Source organism: Antennarius striatus, chromosome 15 (assembly GCF_040054535.1).
Source record: "Antennarius striatus isolate MH-2024 chromosome 15, ASM4005453v1, whole genome shotgun sequence".
NCBI classification, from domain to species: domain Eukaryota; kingdom Metazoa; phylum Chordata; class Actinopteri; order Lophiiformes; family Antennariidae; genus Antennarius; species Antennarius striatus.
The window spans coordinates 4590001-4613159 of NC_090790.1; the positions used below are offsets into that span (position 1 = coordinate 4590001).

Genomic DNA, 23159 nt, shown 5'->3' on the forward strand with positions numbered 1-23159 from the left:
TAGTAGGAGTGTTCAACCCTTAGTCTGGTTTTTACCAGTCCCTCCATCACAGGTACAACTTCTGTGCTACCAGCACCCCGAGTCCGGTTCCTGCGTGTAATCCAGATCACCATTTTTGGCAAAAAAATGAGCAACACAATAACAGGCTTACTTACCGCTGAATATTTGGGTCCACAGATAAACAGATCAAACGTAAAATCTTTTCCAAAACCCCGAAACCACCTTTTTAGTAAATCAAACAGTGCCACCAGCCGCGCAAACTGAACAAACAAATGTTCCAAGGTTTCGCAGTTTCCACAAAATATGCACCCCTCCCCCAGCTCAGGATCAAGGTGCGCCCTGTATTTGTTCATGGCTATAGCCCCGTGTACAACCCTCCACTGGAGGTCTGCTGCCCGTTTCTCAACAGGCAGCTTGTACAGGCTCCGCCAACTGCCCTTCGGGGAAGAATCTGGGCCAAGAAAACGGGCCCACCTCGACTCCCCAACACCTCCCAATGTCCTAATGTGTGAAATCTTTACACACATCTCATAGAGGTCCTTTTTCTTTGCCTCTTTAAAACTGCCCAGGTGTCGTTATGGTCAGGAGTTGGCCTCCTCCTTCCCTCCACTCCCCAGCGGCTGGGGTTATCGTCACTGAAGGAAGAACGTAAATGCCTTCGTCGCTCCACTGATTACAGAGGTCCCGGTCCCTTACAGATCTTCTTAATGAAGGGGGTAGGGCGGCACAGACTTCATCCACCACTCTCTCAACCAGTCTGACGGAGTTGATGCCACACTTTTCCCTTAGGGCATCGACTGTCGTCCCCATCAGATGCCCCAGTTTAGTGCAGCCAGCTCCCCTCAGCTTAACCCTCAAGCTAACCGATTGCAAAGTGTCAGTTTTTTAAAAAATCATTAAAAAATAGAGGTTCGTCAAATAGCCACAGTCAGGCTTAGTGCGGGCTATGTTAAACATCCTCCAGGCTTACATAACAGTTGCGTAAAAGGAAGACAGCCAAGAAGTGTCTAACTCCTTCGAACGAAGCAGGAACAGCTGTTTGTCGTAGGCCAACCTCTCCCTCTCCTCAGCAGCAGACGAGCAGAATCCAGCCAGCTAGGGCCACAGCCGTAAAGGAGTCTTTGAGGTGTCTGCAGTCGGAATGAGGCTTTGAAGTTTAGATTTGACGTCCACCAGTCCTTGGCCTCCTTCACTAACCGGCAGGTAGAGCACTGGTGCTTTGACCCAATGCCGGCCAGACCAGAAGAAGTCCACAATATTGTTTTGGATCTCGTCCAATAGACTAGACGGTGGAATCAAAGGAACCAGCTTGTGCCACAGAGTCGAGGCAACCAAGTTATTAGCAACCAGAACTCTTCCCCTATATGACAGCTGGGGTGGCAACCATTTCCATCTGGACAACTTGGTGCACACTTTCTCCTTCACTCCCTCCCAGTTCCTTCTCTGGAAGCCCTCAGTGCCCAAAAAAACACCCAAAACTTTCAGCCCCTCATTCCCCCACTTAAGCCCTCCAGGCAATGTAGGTACCACTTGACCCCCCCACTGTCCTATCAACAATGCCTCTCTCTTTCCCCAATTCACCCGTGCAGATGAGGCACTTTTATATAAGGATAGAATATCCCTGAAATTCTGAACACCCCCCTGTGTTGACACAAAAACACAAACATCATCTGCATAAGGGGATAAAACAGGAGGACGCTCAAAACCAAGGGATCCAGGTATCGAGAAACCACTGAGCCGCCCTCACAATCTGCACAGCAAGGGCTCTATGGCAAGGCTGTAGAGTTGTCCTGAAATAGGACAGCCCTGCCTGATCCCTCGCTGCACAGGAATCGGCCGACTCAGCCCTGCCCCCATCTTCAACATACACTGTGCACCATTGTACAATAAACTAACCCAAGACATAAACCCATCACCAAAACCAAAAGCTTTAAGTGCAGCAAACAAATATGAATGATCTACTCTGTCAAAAGCTTTTTCTTGATCTAGTGACACAATACCAACATTAACACCATATTCCCGACACAAATCAAAAATGTCTCTCACAAGGAAAATATTGCCCATGATGCTTCGGTCAGGGACACTGTAAGTCTGGTCACGGTCCACCATTAAAGCTAAAACATCTTTTAGCCGATTGGACAGCGCTCTGGAGAGCACCTTGTAATCCGTGCACAAAAGAGCAACCGGTCTCCAGTTCTTAATTAAAATCAGGTCCCCCTTCTTCGGCAGCAGAGAGAGCACTGCTCTCTGACAGGACACAGGAAGAGACCCGGTTCTAAAACATTCAAGGATGACCCCGTGCAGATCCGGCCCAAGGATATTCCAAAAATGTTTATAGAAGTCAGATGAGAGGCCATCAATTCCTGGCCCCCTTCCTTGCGCCATTTGATTAACTCTGTAGTCAGCTCCTCCAGAGACAACTCTAGATCCAGAACAGCTTTCTCTTCCGGACTGAGTTGAGGAAGACCATCCAAGAGCTCCTCACGACTCTCGATGCTGCAAACTTCTGCCCCGAAGAGGTCCGCATAAAAATCCATTGCGTGCCGCCTCATCTCTGCTGGATCAGTAGTTAGAACACCTCCTGGAAGCTGCAGGCAGGTCATTCTCTTCCTGTGTGCTACTGATCTCTCCAGGTTGAAGAATAAAGAGCTGGGAGCATCCATATGCTTCAGTTGGAGGAAAGAGCTGAGCTCCTGCCTCTTCTCCTGCAGCAGGCGACCTGTATTTGGTCTCGAGTACTGAAGTAATCCCTTCTCTAAGAAATTAATGTCCTCTTTAAGCTCTTTTACCGTTGTCTTAAGTTTAAAAGTTGATAAAGCTGTGTACTGTTGGCAGAACACCTGGATCTGTGTCTTTCCAACCTCCCACCACAACTTTATCGAATTGAAATCAACCTTTCTCACCCTCCATCTCTGCCAGAAAACCCAAAAACTCCTACAGAAACTCCTATCCTGCACCAGTAGGAATTAACCCTCCCACCTGGTGAAAGGATCAAATCTGTACAAACAAAATGATGGTCCGTGAAGCCAACAGGGGTTACTTTGCTGTCAGCTAGTGAGGAGGTGAGACACTGAAATGTGTCTAGCTGTGTGATCTAGCTGCACATATCCTGTTATTTATGACTTTAAACCATGTGTACTGTTTGGATTTCGGATGCTTAACCCTCCACGTATCCACTAGATCTGCTCTTCAGGTTCTGTGAGGATAGTTGATGAGGCTCTTCACCATTTCTATCCAGCGTAAAATCCAAAGTACAGTTAAAATCCCCCCTAACCCCTCCCACCATAAAGTCCAATCTGTTTCGTCAGCAGGAGTGGTATGAGTCTCCTGAAGAAACATCACGTCTACTTCCTTCTGAGTTATAACTTCAGACACCAAAGCTCTCTTCTTCTTCTCTCTCCCTCAGTTGATGTTCAAAGAACCGATTTTAAATTTCTCCATCTGAAAGGTAGGAAAGATAAACAGACAAAGAGCAACTTTCAATGAAAAAAAAGTTCGCAAGAAACACCGTGTTGTACATGGTCATTTAGAATTTCTTACTTTCTTGACTATTTTACCAGATTTTTCCTTTCGCAGAGTTGTGATGTTTCTTTAAACGAAATCGCTTTCGTTCATCCAACTGATCGAAACCAACCCTTAAGAACATTAACTGAACGAATGAATTTTTCAGCATCATCAAAGTAATCACTAATGTCTGTCGATCTTGTATAAGTTTCATCAAGAAAATGAACAATGTCCTCTAAAGAATACAGATCTGTAAGTTTGCTGGAAGACTCACTCACAGAAAACGTATCTGACTCAGTCGTAGTCCACGTCATTCTCAAACCAATTCCTGGCTATGAGACACAATCTGTCCTTCATTCCTATTATCATTATTATTATCATTATTATTTACATCATTTGAAGCGGCAGCAGCAACATCCCCCGTCCGAGAAGAAGCCTCAGTGACCTCAATCAGGGAGCTGCTGCTGCTGCCGCTGCTGCTGGTCTCCACAACTCCGGAGACCCGCTTCTCATCAGCCTGATTCTCAGCCTGGTTCCAACCCTCCAAGGATCTCTTATTTGATCTCTTTCTTGATCTCTTACTTGGCACAATTACGGAAACACTTTCGGTATCCACGGCATCGCGTGCCGTCAACGATTCAACTACACTGGGTCTATTTTCAACTACTGTACATTAATACACTTCTCCGTTTCATTACAAACCAGTGGGGACACCTGAACAAAACAGCTGATTTATGAACACACTATGCTCTATCAGCTGATAGACGTCCTGGTCTTCCTTTAGGAAGACAACGACGCCTTTGTTCATCCTTGAAGCATACAACACATTCTCATGACCCACCTGGTCTCCTACCGCCAGTAGAACATCCTCCACCGACACGGTGTTATCCGGAGGGATAAACTGGAAAGAGAGGAGAGGAGAGAAAGTTGGGTCGATACATCAGTCAGTCAGTCATCTTCAGATTACCACCGCTGTATCCGCCGCAGCGGGTCACGGGGAGCCGGAGCCTATCCCATCAGTGGCATAGGGCGTGAGGCGGGGGACACACGCAGAGCCACACACAAAGACAGACAAACATGTACACACACACTCATTCCTACAGGCAATTTGGAACGGCCAATCAACCTGAAGCGCATGCTTTTGGAGGTGGAAGGAAGCCTGACAACCCGGAGAGAACCCACGCGGACACGGGGAGAGCATGCAAACTCCGCACAGAGCAGGACTCGAACCCGGGTCCACCGTGTTGTGAGGCGACAGCGCTACCCACTGCGCCACCATGTGTGTGTGTGTGTGCGTGCGTGCGTGCTTGCGTGCGCGTGTGTGTGTGATGAGGAAGTCTTGAATTACCTTCATCCTACTAGAAGTATTCACACACTCAGAACAATTTATCTATTTCCTGTTCTCACTTACACTCCTCATTCTGCTGTCACAGACACACTTGTGTCACACACCTCTCTCTCTCTCTCTTTCTGCCCCCCCAGTGTTTTCTGTCTGAGTAACCCGACCCCCCTTCAGTCACAGGTGCACCACGTTAAGACACACACATGCACACACACACGCACACACACACACACACACACACACACACTGAGTCCACTTGTCTTCACGTAGGGAGCTCTAATCAAGCCACAGGAAGCTTGAGCTCCACGGGGAGCATGTGTGTGTGTGTGTGTGTGTGTGCGTGTGTGTGCATGTGTGTGCGTGTGCACTCAGTTATAAGTGACTTGAAGAATGTGTTTCAGTCCATGTAACTCACTGTGAGTGTGTGAAGGCTCTGCATGTTTTCAATTACACACGACTATTCCTGCAGATGTGTGTTTTCTTTTTCACCATCATCACTTTCTTTCTTTTCTCTTCTTATATTTGTTCCTTATTTTCAATTAAGGCATTTAATGTTTTATGTCACTGTATTGCCACCTCTCGGAATACAAAATATTCTAAATTTATTTTTAATGCCTGCATTCTTCAACATAAATCCTTATTTATAAGGATTCAAGGATTCAAACTCTTTCTGTCTCTCTTACTAATTATTGTTCACACATCTCTCGATATCTTCTCATTCATCTCATTCTTTCAACTTCTTTTTTCCATCTGCTTTTAATCCACCCAGCATGAAAACAACAGGGAATATGCATTGTCTTGTTTCTTTATTCATTTAAACTATTATAAACTCTACATTTAAAGTTACACCAAATCTTCATATATATTAACTTTGAAAAAATTATGCTGCTTTGACATTTGGATTTTTCTGTAATATTTATTAAATTTAAAGTCGTTTTCATATGTCTGTAAAACAATAACCACTATAGGCTCAGTGGAGGTGAATCTTCTCTAAAATTAATTGAAGTCTCTCTTACTTCAACTAATTTTACTCCCTCCTTCTATCAAATATCACATTTTTCTTTCTATCATTTCTCTTTGTATTTTTATCTTTTAATTTCACTTCTTTTCCTCTTACTTTCTTTTTTCATCTCCCTCTCATTCTTTCTGACTGCGCTGCATCATATGGAGTCAATTAGGCAGCAATGCTGAACACCGCATGCATGTGTGTGTGTGTGTGTGTGTGTGTGTGTGTGTGTGTGTGTGTGTGTGTGTGTGTGTGTGTGTGTGTGTGTACATCTGGTTCGCATTAGTGCAATTGCAGGTTGGTAGAATAAAGGGCTCGGCTCGGAGGTGGTGGGTGGGATATCCTTCCGCTTTCAAACACACGCACGCACACACACACACACACACACACACACAGCTCTTTCCTCCATGTGTTTTGAATCAGGGACATAATTAACCTTCAGAGGATTCCGAGGCCGTGGCTCAGATCTCCGCTATAAAAATACATCTAAAAAACAGAAAGCCCCAAAATATGTTTGATCCGTCTGCAGCGCATTTGATTCGCTTTCCCACATGTGCCTCCGGACGGGCTCAGTGCACAGCGGCATGAGTAGCAAATGGAGATGAATCAAGAGAGACTACAGGTGTTGGTGGTGGTGGTGGTGGTCGGGGGGGGGGGTTTACACGGGAGTAGATGGATACAGGAGATGGATTTGGGTGAGGCTGTTTATGACATACTGTTCCACGGCATGGATGGATCACTCTTGAGCATCTAAAGTAGAGGATGTCTGACGTGAATGGTGTCGGTCTGAAGCGTCTCTATTGTATTGTGGACTGTTTCTGCGCAGCTGCTTGAAGGTGTCTGCCTGCTGGGGTGTTAAACTGTTTGGGTGAAGGTGAATAAAGACGAGATGAAAGTGAAAGCAGCCTGTGAGAAATGAGAGAGGACAGACAGGAGGAGGGAGAGAGGGAAACAAAGAGAAAAAAATTGGACAGGCACAGGTGCAGCCGACTGTGTGTGTGTGTGTGTGTGCGCGCATGTGTGTGTGTGTGTGTGTGTGTGTGTGTGTGTGTGTGTGCGTGCGTGCGTGCGTGTGTTTATCAAGAGGTTTCGTGACTGCTCCTTTGAGTTTTCACATTCCAGCACATCTGCTTTGGATGAAGCGTGGTACACTGCTGTTTGTGTATGTGTGCGTGCATGTGTGTGTGTGTGTGTGTGTGTGTTTGAGAGAGAGAAAGGGAGAGAAAGGGAGGGAGAGATGGATGGCAGGAGACAAAATGAACACAAAAGGAACAAGAGGAATATTATTTAAAATTGAAAGTTGTGATTTCTTGTTTCGTTTCCTGTCTGCTGGTCGTGGTCTCTCATCCTCACAGAGACACATTAACGGCAAAACCAATGAGAATAGAGTCAGAACAATATCAATACTAATCATCAGTTTGCCTGCTGGGATGTGTGTGCTGAGAAGTCCGCCACCATCGTTGGTCACCCTATGTTTCTAAAAGTTCTTCCCGGTCCGGGTCGGTGGTTTGTACCCGTGTGTTCTTGTGTTCTGTGGTGGTATCAACGGTTGTCATTATGCCAGATGCTGCATCCATGAACAGCAGTTGTTAGTTTGAATTTGCCAAACTCATCTAATCCAGCTAATCCAGCTATCCTCACATACACCCCCGGATTCCAGTGGTTCTCACTTCAAAAATCTGAACTACGTTTTTCTACATTTTGCTGCCTCCTCAGGGAAGGTGGATGCTGACAGATGCCCCATTGGGGTTAGTCTCAAATGTAACACACCCACTTTACACATTTTCATTGATTACAAAAGCATTAGAACATTCATTCTCTACATTCCTATATAATCAATGCGTTTGCCCGTAGAAGCAAATGGATGCAAATGCACTTCCACCCGTGGAACAAAACTCTTGTGGTCAATGGAGCAGTGGGCTGGCCTTGGCTGGCCTCGATGCTGGGCTTCCGCAAGATAATTGGAGGATCCATCAAAGGCTCTACCCCTTTTTGATTGACAGCTGTGTTTAGATATTATTTGAGCATTGAGAGCTCAGGACTGTCACAGATTTTCAATTCGAAAGACAAACTTCAGCCGATTTCTTGGTATTTTCTTGGCAAAATTGCTTGACCGTTTCCAACTTGCATTTTTCCCACTCATAGTATATCCTTGTTTGGTTTTAAGATAATTTCAACTTCTCCTTGTTTTAGTTTAATACCATTTCATTTGTATGTCTAATCATTCACACTGTTGGGTAGGTTGGAATAAACTAACTAGCTAGCAAGGTACATGGCAGATGATGCCAATATTGTCGGCCTCAGTTTAGCAGAGCTAGTCTTCCTTATGAGGAGAAAACTCAGACAGCCGGGCAGATCAACACCTCAGATTTGATGCAACAAGCAACCAACTGTAAGAGGTTTATTTCACCTTTTTCAGCTTAACTCTCCTGGTCTAACAAAGATCTGACTGGAAGTGTCGTGACTAAAGAAAGTATCCAAAGTATCCTGTGAGCAACTGTTGACAAATTTTATGATGTAGGCCGACAATGAGCTTCCCCTCTTTGAAAGACCAGCTAAGCAGGATATCCCTAACATTCTGGCATTGCTTCCTGAGTGATTGAAAACATTGTAATAGTGTTGGGAAAAGTAAACCCATGCATGACAAGAGAAATTGAAATAAACAAGCAATCAACTGCAGTCAATAACAGACACATACAGAGAGGATTTCACCTTATACTGTATGTAATTGATTCCAACATAACTAGAACCAACATACCTTTACTTTGCTTGGCTTGGTGTGATAAAGAATGTGAGGTATGATTGGGATGTTTTCTCTCAAAGGTGTTCTTTCAGCGCCACAACTAGCAAATCAGAGGAGGATAGGGCGGACTAACTGAGTCATGTAAGAAGCTACGGGGTTTTGTCCTCGTGACCCCAGAGTTGCATGTTCTCCTCAGGCTGATCTGGAAACAGTACCGTTTTCCCTTATGTTTACTTGAAACCAAAAATATTGAAGAAGAAGAGACGTAATAGCTGGATGAGCTACTTCTCCTCTTCCTCATCCTTCCTTGCATCTTTCTGTCAGCAGAGCAGCTGAAGGAGAAGAGAGAGAGAGGGAGGTTGAGCAGATGCTCCCCACATTTGGAGACAATAATCAGAGTAGAAGCATCAAACACTAAACAGCGACCCAAAGCCTCCCTTGTTCTTTTTCTTCCTTTCTTTACTTTTTTCTTTATTCCTTTTTTTTCATGTTTGTTTCCGTTTTCTCTCTTTTTATCTACATCCAACGTCTGACATTTTGCTTTGTTTCATTTATTGCTTTCTAGTCTCTTCCCAATCTCCTTCAGGGTCAGATAATATTTCCGTCGCTGTCAAGTCAGAGTTAAACTTTCTTTCTCTTTGTTTCTTTCCAATGTCGTTTTTCCAATCGTGAGTCTTAATAGTTGTTAAACAGCACATTTTAAGAATTAAAAAAAAATCAAACTTATTTATTCTTATTATTCATTTTTCTTTTTTCTTTTAGTACTTTTTGTGACTTATATTGCACAGTCACAGTAAATTTTACTTCCATTTTTTTTTGACTGTTGTTGATTTGAAAATATAACATTTTTGCCATATTTTCACTAACTTATCAACTTATTTCTACCGATGCTCTCCAACTGTGGTACATAGGGAGGTGTTCCTCCATTAATGTTGTTCTATTGGTCAGTTCTATTTGTTCAGGTCAGTTGTGCAGCTGGTTGCTCTGGGAACATTTTGTGTACTGCTTGTTGAGCTCCATGAGGAATCAGTTGTCGGAGGAATGCGTCTTTATTTTCTCGCCTTGTTGCCGCAGGCGACGCAAAGCGAACCTTTGATGAAATCTGTGATGTTTCGTGTTCTGTGAAGTTTTGCTCAATCCGTCAAACATTACGGCACAGCAGGAGGTTACAAAACTGCTTTGACTGGATTCTATCAGGGTCTCTACTGTGCTGCATGTGATCCCTCCACACAGCAGGCGCCGCTGGTTTCTATTAGGAGTATTTGCCATTATTCTGCAACACAACAGCTTCAACTGGTTTTTATTATCGTCTCATGCAGGGAATTTGTTCTACTGGTTTCTATTAGAGTTTATTGTAATAAAATGATAATTGTTGGACAGATCTGTTTTGTTTCAATTACACCGGTGTGACATTTGCTATTGGACTGAGCTGGCTGCGCTGGTTTCCACAGGGGGAAATGGACTGTTTTTATTAAAGTATGTATAAAAATTTAACATTGACCCAAAATGTATCCGTCTGAAGTGTTTGTGTCATATTGAACTTGTTTGACACGGTCCACTTCAAATTATGTTTCGTTACACTTGAGATCGTGATATCATCAGCATAAAATCACCCTGTGCCTGACTTTGATGGTTGTGCTTGCAACAGCAGTTTTTTTTCCCATCAAATCAAAATCAACACCACTGATAAGAATCACAACAGGAACTCAGCACATCGCCATTAGCAAAGCATTAGTTAACTCAACATTGTCCAGTGTGATGGGTTCTCAACATTGTCCAGTGTGATGGCGCTTTAGATGACATTTTTCTTGGTAAAACAAAATCTTTACTAACAAAGGAACGACATGACAAGTGTGATCATTTACTGACCCTGTCTTGTGGTGGGTGACCCTTCTCGGATGTCTTCCAATTTAAAGAACTTTCAATTGATTTTGTTCTTCTTTGGCTTTGCGGCTAACTCTCCAACCCTGTCTTTAACAGACTGGAAGCACTTCTGCAGTTGTACAGAGTCTGTGGTTGAGTTTGGACTATGGTCCAAGTCATGGATATTTTCTATTCTGTTTCTATAGTAATAAAAGTAGGAGGATATTTTTAGCTATAATAACTCCTTTCGCCACAAAATGTCTCTCCACAGTGACTTTCCCTACTGAATTTATACTTAAATCTGGACTCTGAGCGGAGTGGGGTTACAAAAATTTGCATTTTGTGCAGGTCATTGACTGAAGATCTGCTGCTGTCTGTCATGGAGGACGTTACTCCTCTCTGGTTTATGGTGGGTCCGTTGTCGGTGTTTGGTTTGAGGTCTGTTCACTAACTGTGGGAATACTGCTGTGTGTGTGTGTGTGTGTGTGTGTGAGTGTGTGTGTGTGTGTGTGTGTGTGTGTGTGTGTGTGTGTATGTGTGTGTGTGTGTGTGTGTGTGTGTGTGTGTGTGTGTGTGTGTGTGTGTGTGTGTTACAGACTGCAGGAAGTGAGTTTGTTATTGAGTCTCTACATTCCTCAGACTTAAACACACTGCACCTGTTTCTGTCTGTCTGCAATGCACTGTCAAAGACACAACCACACACACACACACACACACACACACACATACACACACACACACACACACACACACACACACACACACACACACACACACACACACACACACGCACACACACACACACACACACTGTTTTAACAACTCATTCAATGGAAATTCTGTTGTTATGAGACACGAATCTAAACATTTTCAGCAATATTTTCAGCAATGTGTGTGTGTGTGTGTGTGTGTGTGTGTGTGTGTGTGTGTGTGTGTGCGTGCGTGCGTGTGTGTGTGTGTGTGTGTGTGTGTGTGTGTGTTTTCTAGCACAGGCTTTTGGAAAAAAATGTGGTTCTGTCTTCAGAATACAAACTCTTCAACTCCTCTCTGAGAGGAAGAGGAGGAGAAGGACGTTTAAGGGGATTTTAGTTTAGCTCTAATGACTTCTACAGACATCTGACATCTGTGTGTGTGTGTGTGTGTGTGTGTGTGTGTGTGTGTGTGTGTGTGTGTGTGTGTGTGTGTATGTGTGTGTGTGTGTGTGTGTGTGTGTGTGTGTGTGTGTGTGTTGATGATGATGTAGAGAGAGAAAGTATGTGTGATCCTGAGAGCCCTGAAAAATGTGCAAGGTGCATTGTGGGAAGACACAAACTTTTTCCAGCTGATTAGCTTCACTTAGCACCTTAGATGTGTATTTCCGTGTGTGTGTGTGTGTGTGTGTTGTGTGTGTGTGTGTGTGTGTGTGCGTGTGTGTGTGTGTGTGTGTTTTGTGTGTGTGTGAGAGAGAGAGAGAGAGAGAGAGTGGGCGGCTGTGTGTGTGTCATTTCCTGACCTTAGTCTTTTGTTCCCACACTTTCCATAGTTCCCTGCTGCTTAAATCCAAGGATTGTTTTGCCGTTTATCGCTCTGCCAGCGTCTTTGCGTGATTAGCCACTTCAGGAAGTCGACACAATCAACACAGGGCTAGGTTCTGGAACACAACTTTACTACTTTACAAACACAACTGGACATGTGCAAACAGACGTCTGTTTAATTTTAGCAACGCTTTACTTTTTTGTAAGTTAATAGTAGCATTCGCTAAGTAACAAAACATGTTATTACAGTAAAATGATCAACTATTTTTTGGACATATTATTAAAAGGTTACAAGGAAGTTGTAACAAAAATATAGAATAGAATAGAATAGAATAGAATAGAATAGAATAGAATAGAACATTGATCTACCTCCAAAGGGAAAATTCAGTTTCAATCAACAATAAACATGAACTAGGCAAGAAATAAGAATAAAAAGAAAACATTAAATTTGCATTATAATAAATAACAGAGGAGAAAAATTAGTGGATGTCCATGTGTACACATTATATGAGAATAAACAGTCTCTGGTATGTAGATTACTGGATATGGGAAATTTTGTCCATCATTTTTTGAGAATAACCTGCTTAGAGTTAAATTTACAGTAGATTCCTGAATCATATCTTATTTCATGTCATCTCATTTTATCTTATCTTATTGTCTCAATTTATCTCATCTTTTTTTTTTCTCTCCTGGATTGGATTTCATTTCACAGGAAGTCACTTCATGACATTAAAACAGCAGAATTCAGCTCAGATTTCACTGTAAATTTAAAGTAAACAGTTAGGTCTTTATTTTTCATGATAATGAAAGAAAATAGGAGGTTGTGGTTTATTTAACATATTTTTTGACAAACGTGTTTTTTAAACTTTTATATATATAATTTTGGAGCCTTGAGCTGCACCAGCTAAATGTACTCTCATGTTATACTGTACTCAGATATGACATCTATGCAGCTGTTATTTCCACAATTCAGCCTCTCAAACAACTTGAAGTCAGACTGTCTGATCTGCATTAGGGGTTCCTTTAAAGCCGAAATCTTCATCCAACCAGTCAGCTTTTAGTGATTCAGTCAGAAGGATTTTATTTGACAGAAACTCTTTGAGGCTGTTTTCTGTTTTTAATAATTTCTCTCAGGTAGTGTGGGAAGTGAAGATGATGCTTATTTTTTATGATGCCCCCAAGTGCTTTCTTTTTTCTTCTTCTTTTTTTTTTTTACATCTGTGCCTTTTGTTTCTTCTGTCTGCGTTTTATCACATCTGTGTTCCATCCGTATGCAAATATTCTGAAGTTAACAAAGCAGCCCGTGTCTGTTTTTGGAGGCTAGAGGTGGGTTAGGTGTAGCTGCGGAGTGTGTTTTTCATTTAGATGGGAATCAGTGGGGGGAGACAGAGAGAAAGGAGCACTTTCAACAGCTGTTCCAAGGTTTGCGTCATGCGGCGCGAGCTAGCGTCATGGCTGAGTGTTTGCACGCTATGCACACACACACACACACACACACACACACACACACACACACACACACACACACACACACACACACACACACACACACACACACACACACACAGGCACAGGCATGCTGTGGGGACCCCCAGTTGAAGGCATGACCAAACACAGGCATTGTGTTCTCATGCAGCCACTGTGTCCCAGCGTCACCTGCTCCGAGTGATGACAAGCTGCTGGTTCTGCTGCAGTTCTCAAAATTATGGTGTGTTTTGCTGCACAAGCTGCTGCAGCCTCGCCGAGTAAAACGTCACAAAGTTAGTCTGTCAGCCTCAGTGAGATGAGGGCCAGCAGAAAGCATGAATTTATTGTATACGTACAGTATGTCCGGTATGTTAAGTGTGGTATAATTTGTTGAAGTGCTAGGAGGGAGAAAGGATCATCCGTACGGTTACCATGGATACCACTGAAGTTGTTACTGTTACTGGCTTAACAAAGTTTCAAGTTTTTTTGATGAAAGAAATATGTGGAACTTCATTTTAATTTGGAAATAGTGGATTTAAGTCAGGGATTCAGGTTTCAGGTTTTTGTTACGCTGTAAACATTTAGTCAGGTTCATTTTGCATTTGCGTTACAATTTTCCGAACACACTAAAGAATATTTCATCCGTCTATCCCAGCAGCACCATTTATCAGGCTGCTTCTGCATAAACTGGATGATTAAATGTCCAGAATCATTGGTAAACCCACCAGTTTGTTTAATGATATCATCAACTTTATGACTTATTTCTGCTGCTTCTTTTGTTACTTTCAGGTGTTGTATCTTCTCCCTCTTCTTAATTTATGATGCTTTAAAAAATAATGTAAACTCTGTGCTGTGTGTGTCTCCTATTTTAAGAGGTTGAAACACTATAAGGAAAGAGTCCTTAATGATTAAAATCACTAGATTTAAATAACTAAAAGCTAAAGTAGTGCTATTCTCACATCATCCAATAGAGTTTCAAAACTTTATGCTAATTCAGAAAAAACAAGTCAAATGATTTACAATCTAGTCAGTAAACTTGATGAGTAATCTAATCTGTTGGGTTTTTTTAAACTAGCTGTTGTATTTTCCCTGATGTGTGCATTAGAAGCACCAATGAGAGCTCAGCCAAGTTCTATTCAACCAGTCAGGTATGAGAAGGCTTGATGTCATCGTCTTTCACGTCCCGGTGGAGACGAGGTCCGCCTGAGGCTAACTCCTGCTGAGGAAAGGATGAGATCTGAAGCTGTCAGCAGCTTCCATGCAGCTCTGATGAGAACAGTCGGTATTTTGTTCAGACATGTGAGCGCTGTCGTCTCTGTGTTGCAGGTGTACGCTCCATCTGCCAGTACAGCCGACTACAACAGGGACTCGCCGGGCTATCCCTCCTCCAAACCTCCCAGCTCTGGATTCCCAAGCTCATTCTTTATGCCAGGTATTCCCTTTCCAGCATGTCTCACTTCAGAACTGGATTCCTGAAGCTCCTTTACAGATACATGATCACAGATGAAATGAGCTTTAAGATGTTCTTAAACCAAAGATTGTAAGATTTACAATTTGAGTTGAAACATTAGTAGCTCTGAGTGGCACCACACATACTTCTTCTTTCAGCGTGGATCCATCAAAAGAAAAAGAGGACACTGTTTAAAACAAGTAAAATAGAATCATCTGCTGTTCTGAAGAAGGCTTCAGCTCATCAGTGTAAATCTATAACCGTAATGGAGAAGGTTGAGATGTGTCTTGGTTTCAGGTCATTCAGTTCAGTCCAATCTTAGCATTCAGATTTGTGTGATTTACCTGTCACACAAAGGAAAGGAAAAACATCTTGCTAAGGTTAATTTAGCATCAGTACTGATTGTATATCATTTGCATGGGGAAAAAAAATCCATCTTGAAGCAAGGTGTAAATGCATCACAATTGTAATGCAACCGTGACACATCAGGAGGGAGGCTGGTGTTCACATCCCACGTAGATGTCAACACAATATTTAACAATTCTCGGCATCTGTGCCAAACCTAGCATCCATACAGATATTTGTGTTTAGACAATGTAAGATGTAAACGGAATTTTGAGAAGGAACAAACAAATCTGAATAATAGACTGTACATTCATCTTTTGGTGCAAAAGTGCTCGAATATACAGTATATATGTTTAATACAAAAAAAAATGGTTTAAGATACCTGTTGTGATCCTCTCACGCAGGAGCATACACATTGTTAAATAATGAAAAGTATTTTCCGCACAACACTCAGACAGATCAAGTTTATACTTGCTATTGTACTCGCTATTCTTTAGTTTCAATAAATGAAAGAATTTAGTAAATAAAATTATATTTGAAGTAAACTTCACAAGTAAATATATAGTAAAATTTAATTCACACTGTTAGTTGTATGTACTTCCCTTTTTAAGCGCAATCTGTTTCCTGGATTCTTTTAAGTAAGCGGAACTTTCACATTTTACAGTGTATGAGGCGCACCTAAAACTTTTAATTTTCTCAATTCCTTATAATCCAATGTGCCTTATATATGAAGAAAGTTTTAAAATAGACCATCCATTGAAGATGAGTCCTCAAATGTGTTTTATAATCCACCGCGCTTTATAATCCAGTGCGCTTTATAATCCAGTGTGCCTTATGTATGAAATGTTTTTATTTAGAATAGGTCATTCATTGAATGTGTGCCGTATAATCCAGTGCGCCTTATAGTGCGGAAAATACTGTATATTATTTTTTCTTGGCTCATGAGAACAAGGATCTGATCTGAATGAAGATGCTAAATTTTGTGTGTAGATCAGATCTGATTTATTATCACAAAGTGTATCTGGATTCAGATTTTATTTTAATTCCAGTGGACACCTTCAGCGACACACACTGTTCTCTATCCAAATGGTGCTGAATCTATTGGTTTATTGACTAGACAGTAAATGCTGACACCGGTTTATATATTCCTATTTTCATCCAAAAACTGTCCCACTCACCCTCTTTCAAATATAGACCAGCACAAATGATCTCAAGCATCAGGTATCTACGTGTAAATCTATGTTTGCCAGGATGTTAATAAACCAGGTGTCCCATTTTCACAGATGTTTTCTGAAATCAGGTTACAGCGGCGTGAAGTGGGTCAGGTGACTAACCTGGGTGTGTCGGCAGAGTGAAAACCTGCTCAGAGATGAAACTGATCTCCGACCAGCACATCACAATCTTACCCATGTCTGTGTCTCTGTGTCAGATGGTCACCACAGCGGCGATCCCTGGAGCAGCAGTAGCACCAGTATGAGCCAGCAGGGTTACCACGGCAGCATGCTGGGGGGCGGGAACTCAGCCCACGGCCCCACCCAGAGCTCCTCCTACTGTGGGATTCACCCTCACGACAGACTGGTGAGCGAACCTGTCAATCACCATATGTAAACACCTGGTGTCTTTTGCTGTTTAAGAGCTTTTACCATTGCTATATTTTATTTGTCACAGACAAACAAACAACAGATAGAGGAGAGTAGAACTTTATTGAAAAAGAAAAAGCACACAGAAAGCACCAGCACATAGAAAGTAGTACCAACACAACCCATGTGAGATGCCGGTGGGACCGATGCATGTTTGTGACCCCAACCAGTCAAACCTGACAGATGTTCATGATTTTTCGGGTGTCATTCTCTCCACCTCTCTGCAGAGCTACCCCTCGCATTCGTCCGCAGACATCAGCTCCAGCCTTCCTCCCATGTCCAGCTTCCACCGAGGGGGAGGGAGCGGGGGCAGTGGCAATCACTACAGCACCGCCTCTTGCACAGCTCCCACCAACGGCACAGACAGCATCATGGGTAAGACGGCCATGTTTTGAAGCGATGCGTATCAAAGACACGGTGCGCTTGCGTTGCTTGATATTTTCCAAACATATTGTGATTTGCATGAACATTTACCGTCTCCAGAGGATGATTCATGCAGAAGTTCTTAGCATGTTAGCATAAGTGTGTGGCTGAAAGTACCAGAATGGCTGAGCACTGCGATGAGCTGCTAGCAAGCAGCACTCTGTTGCTAGGTTGTGAAGTCATGTGCTCAAAAGGGAATTCTTTGTTCAGATTCACTGAGTCGGGCTAAGGGTCATGTGATCACACATTTGTTCATCCACTTCAAAAGAAATCCCCCCCAAAAAAGTCAAAGAAAGAACAAAGAAAGAAAAGGATGAAATAGATCATCCCTGATTTTTATTTGTGGTTAATATTTCATTCACAGTCAAAGTCATGTTTTGACATTTTTTATGATTTTTTCATATAAAAAACAATACATGGAAATTAAAAAAAGATATATATTAAATAGTCAATCAATATTTAAACAAGTTTTGTTTAGACTAAATATGAATCAGTATTTGAAATACTATTTATTTATGACTTTGACTAATTTTGGTTCATTGAAGTAGAGCTTTAAAATGAGTTTTAAATTTAATGGCTTCTCTTCCTACTTTGTATATGGAAACTTTAAAATGTTTCCTGCGAGTCCGTTGCTTTGTAACGTCATTGACGATATGTTTGTGATGAACATTTATTATAAGCTCTTGTTGTGGTTCAGTCTGGAAACGATTTCCTGACTGCTCCAGTTTTATTGACAATGGCGTTGGAGCAGGGATGTGTCCTACGAGTGATTTCTAGTTTGGATATGTGTCTTCCAGCTGTGGACTTGAGTCTTCAGACCTGGACTTGACTCAAAACAATGACTTCAACTTGGACTCGAATGCTGACTTCAGACAGGATCAACTTGAGCCATGACTGACTGAAAACTTTCACCTTTAAGTGAAATCACTAAAGTCTTATGTCTTAACTGGGTAGCATAGGAGATTTACCTTTAAAGACTTGGCTTCACTTGAAGGGCTCTGCTGTGTGTTAATGAGCTTCAAATGTCATCATAAACCATTTCCAGCAACTTTTACTCTGCTATCCAGTTGACAGGATTATATTACCGTAACACTCAGTGATCATTTTGATTTTTCCATTTTTGAGGTGATGAGTGGTTCCACAGATGATCTACCTAAGTAGTTGCTACTTTAAAGACACTGCTGGTCCTTTCCTGTCAGAAGACATTAGCTAGGCCACATCTTTATTCACCACCTCATAAGCAGTCACAAGTGTCCCTGCTGTGACCACACTCAGATGATTTAAACCACTTAAAACCAAACTTTTGCGTCAAGGGAGAAGGCGTACAGTCAGAATAAGATAGCTCGACCTTGACATCACTCACAAAAACACACACACATACACACAAACACACACACATGGCATGCCATATGGACCCCTTGCTTTGAGTCCCATAGAACAAATAGGAAAGCAATAAGAAACAGATTTAAAGTTTGTTTTCTTGGGAAGACAACCCCAGCATTCCACAACTATATATCTCATGCACGCACACACACACACACACACACACACACACACACACACACACACACACACACACACACACACACACACACACACACACACACACACACACACACACACACACACACACACACAGAGTCAGAGCAGATAAGTGGAAATACAAGAGGGACCTAATAAAAAGTATGATTGATTCTGTTTCGTGAATAGAAATATATACCTGTGTGCACACGTGAACACCAAAGGGCCGACACGAGTAAACACGCAAGTGTTTCCAGCCTCAGCCGGATTTTCAGTTGGGATTTTTGTTGGAGTAAACAAGTGAGTGAGTTCCTCAAATAAAAACAGCAGCTGTGGTGACCATGGATGTATTTAATCATATGTAACAGTTTAAGTCAAAAAAAGTCTAAAATGTTCATAGAACATCCAATCAGTCAGTGAACCTGACAGATTTAAGTGTTCTCTAACTTTAAATTCTGATTGGTTATTGTGGCTGTCGATCGTCAGCGACACGTACCGCTATGGGTAATCTGAGGAGCGACTCCCAGCTGCTATAAACAAACTGGATGGTGATGAGACAGCTCCATAAAGAAAAACAGTAAATCGTGGGAAGACTATTTTTGATTTACAAAGTTAATCCGTCACATGTGGAATCATTTTGGTATTCAGAGGCAGTAGTTAGGAAAAAAACCCAAAAAAAACAATTAATCAGTCGATATTCCTCATCAAGATGTTGTGACATGTTTGTTCACCCTGGTGAACTGAACATCTATATAATTTAAGTAGCTAAATAAGTGAATATGATGTATATGTAATATGTATATATGTATATATATATATATGTATGTATGTGTATATATATACATATATATACAGTATATATATATGTGTGTGTGTATATACATTAAAGTTAAGTGGTTAAATGTTGCGAAGAAAGAAAATGAAGGAAAAACTTTATAATATTATAATATTTTTTCATAAATAAAATATACAACCCAGAATAAAACCCCTGGATTTTTTTTTTCACTTTAAAGAGGAGCCGGACAAAGACAGAGAAAACATAGAAATCTGTTTCATCTTCTCAACGTGCTCCTCCTTTGCAGTTATAAGCTCTCATTTATGAAAAAGATTTTTTCCTGCACATGTTCTAAATTATGCATCAACTCAGGATATGTGTGTGAGTGAATGCGTGTGTGTGTGTGTGTGTGTGTGTTTGTGTGAGCGTGTCTAGCAGTAATCCTTTGGATGGTTTACTGGGCCAGTGGTATGGCGTGAGTGAGACATGAGGCTTTAACCCCAAAACATATGCTGCTTCCTGTCTCTCTCTCTCTCTGTCTCTCTCTCTCTCTCTCTCTCTCTCTGTCTCTCTCTCTCTCTCTCTCTCTCTCTCGCTCTCTCCCTGTCTCTGTCTTTCTCTTTCTCTTCCTATCTTTCTTTCTCTATAACAGCTTAAAGACATCCAGATTTGCCAATTTTTGTAATGGATTCATTTGCCATGAAAGGATGTGTGTTGTGTTTTTTTTGTGTGCGGTGTGTGTATGTGTGTGTGTGTGTGTGTGTGTGTGTGTGTGTGTGTGTGTGTGTGTGTGCGTGCATGCATGCGTGTGTGTGTTTGGCATCGATGTGTGTAACTTGTGTGTGCGAGCGTAAACTTTCCATCTGGGATCTGCTATCAGGAGAGATGAGCTGTGAGCACGTCAGAGTGTCTCTATGCCCCTGTGTGTGTGTGTGTGTGTGTGTGTGTGTGTGTGTGTGTGTGTGTGTGTGTGTGTGTGTGTGTGTGTGTGTGTGTGTGTGAGTGTACGTGCGCGCACTCGCGTGTGTGCATGCGTGTGTGTGTTGTGCATGTGGGTGGGTGCTCATCTGGTCCTGTGAGGTCACTTCCTTCCTCTCTGGCCTGTGCGCTCGTCAAGTGTGTGAAACAGATTTAGTCATATTGGAATCCAGCGAATCAGTTAAATCGGACTAAATGCAGACGCTGGACGCTCTCAGTAAATTCTGTTTCTAATTCTTGTTTCTACAATCAGTAACAACAAAGACCTGGAACATGATCAACCTGATATCTTTGAGTTTATCGGGGTAATTTAAGTACCCCAATAATTTAATTTAACTTTGGGACTGTGAGTCCACCTTGATATAGTTCACATTTGATGGAACACATCATCACACAGATGATGTTATATTAGCAGTATTATATTATATTATATTATATTATATTATATTATATTATATTAGCTGTGTCACAGCATTCAAATATACAGAGCTCAGGTTATAGTAACTAATAAACAAAGACGCTTCTCGGTTTGCAGTCAGTCGTCAAGATCGTTGCGCAAACAGATCCTTAGAATTTATGAGATAAATTTATGCCCATCGGGCAACATTTACATGCATTACCAGTTACAATAGTAGCTTCCATTTAGTCTAGTTTACTGCCTGAATTGTCAAAAAGTAAATAAATAAAACAAGAAACTTGAAGAACAACAAGGAGACAAGACAAAACTGCCGAAGAATGGGTCTAAGCAGACAAGGAAAGAATTGTGAATTCATGAAAATCATACTATTTCTTACTGCCTCCACCAGACTGTGTTTGTTGTCAGTTGAAAGAATTACTCAAAAAGTCACAAACAGATTTTTGTTGTACGGCTTTGAATGCAATAACTGTGATCATATGAATCCAGAATCTTTTTAAATGATTCTGTTGGAACGGTTTACGAGATTTTTGCTTCTGACTTCATGGATAATACTGATCATGAATGAAACAAGGACATCTTCATGGGATCTGTTTATAGATTGAATCCGATCTTTATCCCAGAGTCGTCCTAGATCCGAGAGATCCACAACATTTCAATTTATAGAGCTCACTGTACATTCACAAGTGGCGTAATAACAACTCAGAACTGAGCTGAGATCAGATGGGATCTGGACCTGTGCTGATTCAGTTTGATTGATTTGATAGATCAATAGGTGTATAAACATAATGAGTCATCTGAACTTCTTTTACAGAATGTGACACACTAGACACAATGACCCCAAGGCAAACACAACCTCAGGGTCAGTCAACTAAACCAAGATGCAAAGTCAGATGTGTGCATCCTGAAACATGCTGTACATCATCAACAATTGGCTTTAACAGCCCAGATCCTGTGAAATAAATTTGTATATAAATACTGAAGAGTGTGTGTTGTTGGTCAGGCTGCAGTTAATAAACTGTTGTATGAATAAACAGAATATGTTGTTGACATGTCGTTAACAACATCCTCATTTACAAGAAAACGTCCCTTTTCCCCATGTGTGTGTGTGCGTATATGTGTGTGCGCGTGTGTGTGTGTTGTGTGTGTGTGTGTGTGTGTGTGTGTGTGTGTGTGTGTGTGTGTGTCACAGCAAACCGAGCACAGAGCTCAGCAGCCAGCAGCTCTCAGACAGGAGACGCCTTAGGGAAAGCACTCGCATCCGTAAGTGCACCACTCACAGACACACATGAACACACACACACACACACACACACAGATGTGACAGACCTGTGCAGCATTTCACTGACAAAAATGTTTTAGAATGTTTGCTTTCTTCATATATTATATGAAGAAGAACATATAACACCACATGTTGCATGTTTGATATCATTTTTTTTTAGATCTACTCCCCGGACCACACAAACAACAGCTTCTCGTCCAATCCCTCCACCCCAGTCGGCTCTCCACCCTCCCTCACAGGTAGCCCATGACACGTCATTCACACCATCTGCATCATTACCAGTCCAGCAAAGCATAGATAAACATTTTTTTTAAGAAGCAGAGCTAACTAACTAAACTCAAAACGAAACGCAGCTTTGTGTGAATGACGAAATTTTATTTGTGTTTGTTGCAAAATAACTTAAAACTTGACTTTGACTTGTTTTAGAATATTTGTGACTTGACTTAAGACGTCACTTGTTTGTGTCTGAGATTATTTTAAAGTACTAAACGTTGACATTTTTTGATCAGGTGGACGTTTAGCATAAATTCGTTCAGTTATTTGACACTCACTTCAAAATTTTTCAAACTTTTTTGGAGATATGATCAACATTTTCAGAGGACCTGAAACCTAATGATGGTATGTCAGGACTTTAGACTTTGACTTGCTTCTATCGACTTCAGACTTGGACTTGTTTCTAAAACAGCTGAGACACATTCTACTGAAAGTTTCTATTTAATAATTTCAAGGGAATTCAGCTTTGTAGGCGCAATCTCTAGACATAATGTGAGACCATAAAAATACATTAATAATCACTGTGTCTCCTCTTATTACCCTTCCTCCTCCTTCTTTTCTTTGTCTTATTTCCACCAATTACTCCTCCTCCAGGCTGATGCTGTAAACTCTCCCTGC

General features: G+C 41.7%; 1 protein-coding gene across 4 annotated transcripts in view; it reads left to right on the forward strand.

The window, feature by feature from the left end:
- Positions 1–23159, forward strand: part of tcf4 (transcription factor 4) — a 215516-nt gene that overhangs the window by 164901 nt on the left and 27456 nt on the right. For all 4 annotated transcript variants that reach the window (XM_068334441.1, XM_068334438.1, XM_068334440.1 and 1 more), the window contains 5 exons: positions 14766–14871; positions 16664–16812; positions 17102–17249; positions 22179–22249; positions 22429–22507. In XM_068334441.1, the coding sequence (XP_068190542.1) occupies positions 14766–14871; positions 16664–16812; positions 17102–17249; positions 22179–22249; positions 22429–22507 (553 nt within the window). The remainder of the gene's footprint in view (positions 1–14765; positions 14872–16663; positions 16813–17101; positions 17250–22178; positions 22250–22428; positions 22508–23159) is intronic.